Raw genomic sequence first — 9654 nt, 5'->3', positions numbered from 1 at the left:
CACTAATGGCAGGATACGTGTTTAAATTCATTGCAGAATTCAACATCTAGCTGCACATGACTTTCTGCACCTATTTGAAATACCGCTGCTTCCCCCCTCCTCCCCCTTTGAAGGATGTCACCACACCAAACAAGGGTCGTGGGCGTGCTCTGAACTTTTTTACACCTTTGTAGTAGTGGGCACTCCCTCCACACGGCGATTGGCTGCTTCTGCGTTTATAGCGCACCGACATTCACGCTCACTGCTGAGTAGTCGGTATCTTTCGGTCCATGCGGCTTCTAAGAGACGCTAATGGATGTGACTAATTATTTTTCATTCCACTCTGAAAGCAAGGCGCATTTGATTTTTCTTTGATTTGTTAAAAAAAACAAAAACTTATTATTAAGAATTTATTACTTGTCGTGTGTTGTCGCCTCTGCGAGCTGTCCGGTGGCTCTCTCCAATCCTCCCAGCTGGACAGAGATGAGTAGTCCCGATGCGGGTTACGCCAGCGACGATCAGACCCAGGGAAGGTGTACGCTGTCAGTCATGATGCCTGGAATGGGACACTGCCAGTGGGCCGACCCTCTCAGTCCTCTTGGGGACACAAAAGTGAAAAACGAGCCGTGCGCGTCCAGCTCCGGCAGCCAGAATCGCGGGAAAAGCGAACCTCGGATCCGACGGCCCATGAATGCGTTTATGGTCTGGGCAAAGGATGAGCGCAAGAGACTGGCGCAGCAAAACCCGGACCTGCACAACGCAGAGCTGAGCAAAATGCTGGGTAAGGGCGTTCATACTTTTCTAAACAACTGTATTTGTCACATCTGTGCAGTCACGCTTTTATTTTCCACTGATTTTCAGTCTTTACGTGATTGCATTTTTACTGTTATGTCAATTTTATTCTCAGATAAATGTAAATAGTCCTTTCCCAGCAGATGACGTGACGTTTTTAAAAGTTACTCTTGTCTGAGTTGGCTGTAGGTGTAACCTCAAAAACCTGTCCCAGTCCCCTAAAATGGCAACAGGCTATTTTTGTGTGCATCACCAGACTGCACACGATATCTGCTGACATATCACTGATGTGTACTCTCTTCTTGACCTGCAGGAAAATCATGGAAATCGCTTCCTATAACAGAAAAGCAGCCTTTTGTGGAAGAGGCAGAGCGGCTGCGGGTCCAGCACATGCAGGACCACCCCAACTACAAGTACCGGCCCCGGCGGCGGAAGCAGGTGAAGAGGATTAAGAGGCTGGACTCTGGCTTTCTGGTCCATGGCGTGTCAGATCACACGGCCTCATTGATGCCCGGGGAGAACAGGGTGGGTGTGGATAGCCTTGGCATTGGCTACCATGAGCACGGCTTCCAGGTTCCTCCACAGCCGCTCAGTCACTACCGTGATGCTCAGGCTCTTGGAGGCCCCTCTTATGAAACCTACAGCCTGCCCACACCTGACACCTCTCCCCTGGACGCTGTGGAGTCAGAGTCCATGTTCTTTCCCCCCCAATCACAAGAGGATTGTCACATGATGCCTGCATACTCTTACCAGTCACAAGCTGCAGAATTTCAGCCCCAGGACCCCCTCTCCAACCACCACAGCAACGCCATCGTGCACCGACACCCAGCCTCGGCTCAAGAGCAGCCCCCTCAGCTCCCCCCTTCGTACATGGGGTGCCCCAACCCTTTAGCCATGTATTACCCTCACCACTGCAATCCCAGTCACACCAAACGGCACCCCGGTGGAGCAGGACAGCTCTCCCCACCTCCTGACGCTCACCCTCACTCAGCAGACAGCGTGGAGCAGATGCACCACTCTGACCTGATCGGTGAGGTAGACCGCAGCGAGTTCGAGCAGTATTTGAGTTCCTCTTCAGCGCGTGCGGACATGACAGGCTTGCCGTACGGGTCACACGAGGCAGGCATGCAAGGACCTGAAAGCCTCATATCATCGGTGCTGTCAGACGCCAGCACAGCTGTGTATTACTGTAGCTACAACAACTCCTAACCTCCTGCCCGGCCTGTTACCCTGCAACAAGGACACATGCTCTGACCTCAAATCTCTGTAGCTAAATCTGAACAAAAAATGTTTTTTTTTTTTTACTGAAGCAGGAGGTTTAGGAGATTTAAACCCAGCTTTGTACTGTACAAGAACAGTTAATAAAGCCATTGAGGATTTTAGTAGGAACACTGGCTTGAACTTTTCTCTTCCTCTCTCGCAGGGATATGAAGTCATTTTGTGATGATAAATATTGTACAGTCACTATTTTAAAGTTTATGTATATACTGAATGTTTTTTTTATACTTTTGCACTTTTGAGAAATAAATGTTTGCAAATAGTCTTGTTCTCTCGCGTATTATTTTGTCTATATTCTTAAATTCAGAATGACATTTGATGAAATGCATCGGATTTCATATTTTAATTTTATATTGGGGTATGTTTTATTTCATAAATATGTCAATATTTAGTTATAAAAATATTATAGCACAAATTCACCTTTTTATGCAGCCCAGCCTTATTCCTTATTATGTGGTTGTTTGTTTTTCCGACTTCCACACGGAGCTGAACGCGTTCCCAGCAGAAACGGTTGCTCACCTGGAAGCAGGGCAGCGGAGGGCTGCGACCCGGCTTCCTGGCCCGGACACAGTGGAGGCAATCTCAGTGCCTGTGTTACACATGGCGCCTTGTTTTCGCAGCATGGGAGAGCAGTTTATGCTCCGGATATCCTGTCTGTAAATGATTTAGTCTTTTCTGATTAATGGTAGGGGCCATTAAAATTACGTGTGGACAACTACACGTCTTTTGAACAATGGTGACCATTTATTTTTGCGTGTTTAACAACAGAGCATTAGGTATACGCTTCAATATCCATCCTCCAGCTATGCTTAATAACATGGCAGTGACATCAGGCGTTATTTCTGTGGGTATACCGAACGGCGATGATATATTTATCCACTAATGCCCGTCTGTCGCTTTGACATGAATCAAACTTATCGGGCTAAAATCTTTAAGAGATCAACCCAGACCTTGAGGGTAATTTGATGTATTTATAACACAGCAAGAGTCCCATTTTATAAATAGAGGTTTTTCCTATTTTAAAAGGAAGAGGTTCTTCTCTCAGGGGTCAATCACCCTGACCTCACGAGCCATTTTTAGCACTTCAGAGGAAACATGGTCCTGAGGTGTGTATATGTATTCGTACACTTTGTTCCCTCTGAATGTTCTAAGTATTCTCTTATGCAGAAACAGATGTTGGGCTCAGGGTAAATACTGACGCTCTTCCCACAGTTCGCTACGTGTTTTGCTTTCCCTTCTGTCACCCAAACCCGACGTATCTACCTCCAGGCCGTGCAGGAGAATCCAGCGTAATGGCTCTGAATGTGTTTAAATTCAGTCTGCAGCTGAGTGGCAGGTTTATCCTCCCTGTCGTTACCGCTAATAGGTGCATAACAACAGGCTCAGGCCACGATCCCCGAGGCATCAGCACAGTGGGTGGGGGTCACCTGCGCGGACTTAGGGAGAGGCAGACCCCCCACGTCAACCGTGATATTATCTCATTACGATAATTGACCCGGGCTAATTGACGAGGAAGAGCTCAAGGAAATCTGACAATTCAGACAGATGTGGGAGGTGTTGGATAAAATTATGTACATGTTGGAGATATGATGGAAACTTTTAATCAGTTATTTGATTGATTTCTTTTGTTTATATTTCTTTTTCATTTATAATTGAATCAAATTCACTTAAAAACAGCTTGAAAAACATTCTGCTTTTTATATAAAAAAACAACATTTATAAAAACGTAAAATTTCTCAGCAGTAGAATGTAGATGTTGTAATTTTATTTCTGGTCTTATGTTTTTTGTTTTGTTGGTTTTATTGGATGTGACACAGGTGGTGATTGGTATCCTGAAAAGCACTGTATAAGTACATGTAATTACTTACTAATGTAAAAGACTTAATTATTATTTGCTTTTGTATTTAACAAGCTAGATACAGTTTATGGTGTTAAGAGGCCATTCAGTTCAAATTTATTTATATAGCCCCAAATCACAACAACAGTCACCAAAGGCATTTTATATTGTGAGGTAGACCCCACAATAACACAAACATGCATTTCTTAATATAATATTTTATACTATACAACTGGTTGTTTTCATATTGTCCCACATATAAGAAAGAAGAGCATCTATTTAATGTTTTTCAGCCTATTTATAACAGTGATGTTTGTATCAAGCAGCAGCACTGAAATGTTTTCAGGTAAAAGCAAGAAATTCTGTCAGAGCAAAGAGAGCACAGCTCAAAGCTCAGGAAATCAGGGCTTTCATGATGTTCCCACTGCAGCAGTAGTGTGCACGTGTGTGTGTGTGTGTGTGTGTGTGTGTGTGTGTGTGTGTGTGTGTGTGTGTGTGTGTGTGTGTGTGTGTGTGTGTGAGGTTTTTTGTGTACCCGTGTGTCCTGGGGCTTCGCTGCCAGGCAGTGCGCAGGGAGCCACTCAGAGATTACAGCAGCACGACGGGCTGCATTAACACAGCAGCACTTAATCATGGCACTGCCCTAATCTCATCTCAGGTAGCTGCCTTTCGCAAACACACAGACAAATACGGCCTCGTGTAGCCGCAAAGGAGACAGCTGCAGTTTGATTCAACAAACCGGCACCGTCGGCTGTATTTGACCTCCGAGAGGTTTTAGCAGATATTATTATGTCACCACAGCAGTGCGTGATTATGCTCAATAAACAGCAAACGCACAGTATAGATAATACAGCTCACCTGAGGAGCTGGCTCCAGGTGCAAGCACTTATCCCTAATTGAGTTCTCGCTCTTAACATTATACCATTCAGTAACAAGGAGAGCAAATAAAAAGCCATGTCACGTGAATGTCCCGAATATGATTTTACTATAAAGAAAAAATAAAAAGCTAATAGTTTATCAACTATTATATAAAAGTATTTTTTCCATAAAGTTATTTTATTAAGGTTGGTAACACCTTATTTATAGTGAGAAATAATCCATTCATTGTATTTATTTTAAAACAATTTCACTGCAGCTTGGTTTGACTTTTTTCAGCAGCTTATAGAATAGACTAGAATACCTTTTATAGTAACTATACAAATATACAATGAGATTTATGCAAAAAGGCTGCAGAAGACCTGGACTTTCTGATATTTTACCAGCATTTGCAGCATAAGCATTGCCCAAGGAGACTTTTCACAACCTGCCAAATTGGTTCTCATTAAGACCTTACAAACCACCTAAAATAAATAAGTATTTGATCTTGATTTGACTGTTGTAATAGGTTTAATTCAGGTGTCAATCATCCCAAACGCTGCGACTCGGTGCTTAACAACTGCATATCCCCCATGTTGGTTTCTTTACACTGGCTACCAGGCAGTTTTAGAATTGATTTTAAGATTTCACTGTTTGCTTTTAGGGCATTGCATAGGTTGGCGCCTCCTTACTTCTCTGATCTCTTAACTTTGTACACTCCCACTAGATCCCTGAAGTCTGCTGAGCCAAAAAACATAAAGGAGATCAGGCCTTTAGGTACACCTGAACTAACTCTTCACATCAGCTTTTAAGCCAGGCACGACTTTACGTGTGTGGTTTTACTGAAGTTTTCTCGTTTTGTGCTTTGATTTTTAAAATCTCTCTCATTGTTTTGTATGAATTTATTGTTTTAGCTGTACAACACCGACAATAATAGATGCTGCTTTTTTTAAAATGCTTGTAAACAATAAAGTAATCAAGTAATTAAAGTTATTATATTCAAGTTGTGTACTAAAATACTGTCCTATTAGGTCTTAATACCATTCATACAGAAAAAAACGAAACTGTGGCTCAAAATAACGTGAGGATCTGCTGTGTTTCGCTGACATTTTTCAACGTTGGTCCAACAAAACAAGGAATTTGATTACATCAATTTGTGCTACAACTCACAATGGTACAGTCTCACTATTTCCTGGCATTTTCTATTCTAAACAGTTAATCGGTCAATTGTATGAAGACTGATCAGCATGAAAATGACGCACAAATAAATAAAATCATATATGCATATGACACGAGGTTAGATTTCAACATGGTTTTACATCTGTAACTGACTTTGAAATGGGTTCAGTTTCAACACAAGTGTGACGCAGTAACGCACATAAATCAAAACTCTGTGTGCAAACTATTGAAAGTCTGGGTTTCAGAGAGAGCGACAGATAGGGGCTGCAAACTGATTAAGTCATTGATAGTAGATTGCAAATACAGCATGCGAGACAGCTGCAGGAGAGGGTGTGTCCTTTGTCTAAAGCAGGGCTGGTTGTTCATAATCCCAGGCATATGCTATCCCTCTCAGGCCTGATCGCTTTTATGGTCTCTGCCTGTCACACCATCGTCCAGTTGTGTTCCCACTATATATAGTTTCACAGATACAGTCAATCTCCACTCAATGCTGTGACCTAAAAAGCTTTCTTTTTTTTCTCTATGACGACAAAGTCAGATGTAAGCAATTTGTTTGTGATTTAATTAATTGAACAGGTATTCTGTGATAAATAATTACTGACTTGAAGTCTTTTTAATTGCATGGTTACAAGGCAATGTTAACATGTTTCACAGGAAGGTGTTTTGTTTTATATAAATTAGTTAAAAGTTCAACTGCATGATTTTTGCTTCGTGCAAAAAAAGCTGGACATTTAGAGAAATTAAAACAATCACAAAATGTGATGCATAATACATTCATTCATTTTATATTACATACATTATGTAATTTCAAACACCAACAGGCCAATAGAAGGAGTATAGTAATATTTACGAGACATGAAGATGCTGCATGCAGGTATAAAAGTATTGGTGCTCAACCTAGCTTCAAAGCAGAGGTGGCCTACATACGTAAAGTGTTTTGTTTTGGTTCGTTTCTTAAAAAGGTGTTTCAAAAGAGAGTAAAAAATATGCAGAAATGATAAAGTGTTGCAGCAGAAATAAGTAAGATAAGGCCAACAGAAGCTAGGTCTGATAGTGCTGATTATAAAGTTGTGGTTTGGTGCCAGAGAACATTTTTCAAACTGGCTAGCACATTTGTTTCACAGTCAGGAATTGACTCAGGGAGCTGAATCAACTCCAGGCCTCTCCTGATCAGCTCAGCACTCACTGTTCTTTTGTCTGAATCCCCTTGTGGCATTCAGGACAATTTTTAGCTCATGTCCAGGCGGGTAGTGAGTATAAGATGACTACATCAGCAGTCAGTTTCCTCTCGGCTGTGTTTTTTCTTTGGGAGGCTAAAAGGTGTTGGCAGAGTGTTCAGCCACACTTTGCTTTCTTTAAGTTTTGTGTCCTCTTGTTACAGGATTCCCTGCTGGCTCCTTTCTTGAGAAACAAGTAAGGAAAGTGAGCAATGATGAACAAAGAACATTGTGTAATATGATTAGTCATTAATGAGTAACTTCAATTTGATGCCAGCGTTGAGAAGAAGTGAATGCAAAATCCAAATAATGTGGAAAATTACAACATGAATTTCAAATACACTTTAAAAGCAAAGTGAAAAGTTGAAAGGGCAAAAATGTATGAAATGTAGATAAAATACAATGGATATCCTAAAATATCGTCATGGAAAAGCTAAATAGTGTCAGTCTTATTTATATCGTACAGTTCATTAAATGTAAACTCAATGTGCTTACCATAAAAGATAAAAACACTTAAAAAAAACTGTGTAGCTCTACAAGAGCTTAAAGCTTTGAAAACAATAAAATAAAATACAAGTTAACTGACATACGCAAACTTACACTTCTTGGCCATTCGTTTTTGCTTAAAAGCCCAGATAAAAATCATAAAGTTATGTAGCTGAAATGTACTCAGTGAACAATTTACTGAAATCATTTGCTTAATTTAAGTGGTTTAATAGCTAAAAGTATTTAACAGACAAATACTAACAAATTAGATAATTATTTGGTTAGCTTAATTAGCTAGCTACAACTAACATGTTTATGGTAAAACAGATTTTTTTTTTAAAACATTTAATGTAATTGCTAGCTTATGGCAATTAACAAGTGACTGAAACAATTAGCAAAAGGTAATCATAAAGTACAACATTTAATGAAATATAATTAAAAGCAGCAGGCTATGTAAATGCAGATTAATAGTTCAGGAAAAGTAACCGAAAAATGAGGACTAAATGTTTGAAACAGAATCTAAAAACTGCTGAAATAAATAATAATTTCTGAAAGAAAAACCTGAAAAAATACAAAAACTTTCAGTTGCAGATGAAATAGCAAACCTAACAGCAGAAATACTTACTTAAATATAAAAAATTAGCCCTTAGCTAAAAACAACAGAAATGGTTTAAAAATAACTTAGCTAAGGATTAATAATAGTTAGGCCTTAGCTAAACAGTTTAAGCAGATAGCTAAAAGACAATGAAGAAGTAAATAAGTAAATAAAGAAAAACTGATGAAATAGGTTAAGTAACTGATTTATAGTTAAAACCAACAGAAGCTAGGTCATGGATTGTGAGTATGAAAAGACACTTGAGTAAAAATTGAGTAAACAGCTAAAAGAAACTGAAATAAACAGTGACATGAATCTTTCAGATCCTACAACAAACTGATTTAATAACATCCAAAATACTGCAGCTCAAGATAAACGTGGGTCATTGTCTGTAGCTCTGTTTTTTTCTTTCTTTCTTTCAATCATTGAATCTTCAGAGAGCACCTGTCCCCACTTCCTCGTTCCGATGACTTCTGTTTGCTCCATCCATGAAAGATTGGCTGGGAACATCCTCTATCCGAGAGGAAACCATGCTCTGTGAAATTCACACCACTGGACCCATTTTGGGAATCACCGGTAGGACTTCCTAAAAAATAAAAATACATAAAAATATAGTCTAAATAAAGGGAGGAGAGGGCAGAGTGTCATGACCCAGGTCACCTGCCTTTGTTGTCGCATTGTTTTTGTGTGTGAATGAGTGTGTCTTTGAGTGTATGTCTGAGCTGCTGAAACTGGGGTGTTGTACAATTTATGAGATGTTTTTGTTGTTTGTGCATTTATCTTAGATTTTACCCACATTCAAGTCAACTTTACCTTCCTAGAAAACTGAAACTTGAGCTCAGTATCTCTTTTAATCAGTTGTTTCAGTTTGATAAGTGATTACAGGACAGTTTTAATGCTAACCTCTCGATATGAAATAAAAATACTGCATTCAGAATAAGGCAGCCTGCTAAATTAGGTAATTATTTTTGATGGCTTTCCAATAGTTTTCATTATAAAGACCTAACGTCTCAAGTGAGGCCTTGGGAAACTTTTGGAAAAAAGTTTTGATATCATATTTTGAGATAAACATTTTAATAAACTGCAGCACAACATTGTCTAGACATTGTTTGGTGTTTTTCTTTCAATAACACTGTGAGTCTGAAGGTTGTCTCTTACACAGGAAGCGTATTTGCGCTAGTGATATTGGATTATGAACTTCAAACAAACATCAAACACATTTCCACTGAAATAGCAAACAGCCCACTTCCAGTTCCTCAGGAGCTCATTCCTCCACCTGAAGGCCCTGTCTCCTCCACAGCAGGCCCCATCTGTTAGTGACGATGTGCTGCGTTCATATATTTTAACATATTTTGGTATTTAAAATCTTTTTTAAAATTCAACAGGTTTTTAATATTTGAATGCTGTTAGAGAGTGGTTGGCGTTTTCTGGAGGCT

The 9654-nt window shown here is 39.9% G+C and overlaps 1 protein-coding gene across 1 annotated transcript; it reads left to right on the top strand.

The window, feature by feature from the left end:
- Nucleotides 1–232: 232 nt before the first annotated feature.
- Nucleotides 233–2311, top strand: sox17 (SRY-box transcription factor 17). Its single transcript, XM_085468180.1, has 2 exons — nucleotides 233–760; nucleotides 1085–2311. Exons 1-2 carry the CDS (start codon nucleotides 463–465, stop codon nucleotides 1978–1980), a joined length of 1194 nt encoding a protein of 397 aa, XP_085324306.1. The 5' UTR covers nucleotides 233–462; the 3' UTR covers nucleotides 1981–2311.
- The last annotated feature ends 7343 nt before the right edge of the window (nucleotides 2312–9654 follow it).

The sequence above is a fragment of the Copadichromis virginalis genome, linkage group LG9 (assembly GCF_057382275.1).
Source record: "Copadichromis virginalis isolate Kocher_CV1m ecotype Utaka linkage group LG9, C_Virginalis_male_GT1.1, whole genome shotgun sequence".
NCBI lineage: Eukaryota > Metazoa > Chordata > Actinopteri > Cichliformes > Cichlidae > Copadichromis > Copadichromis virginalis.
The sequence above is the reverse complement of the archived record's forward strand: the minus strand, read 5'-3'. Positions and strand labels throughout refer to the sequence as shown.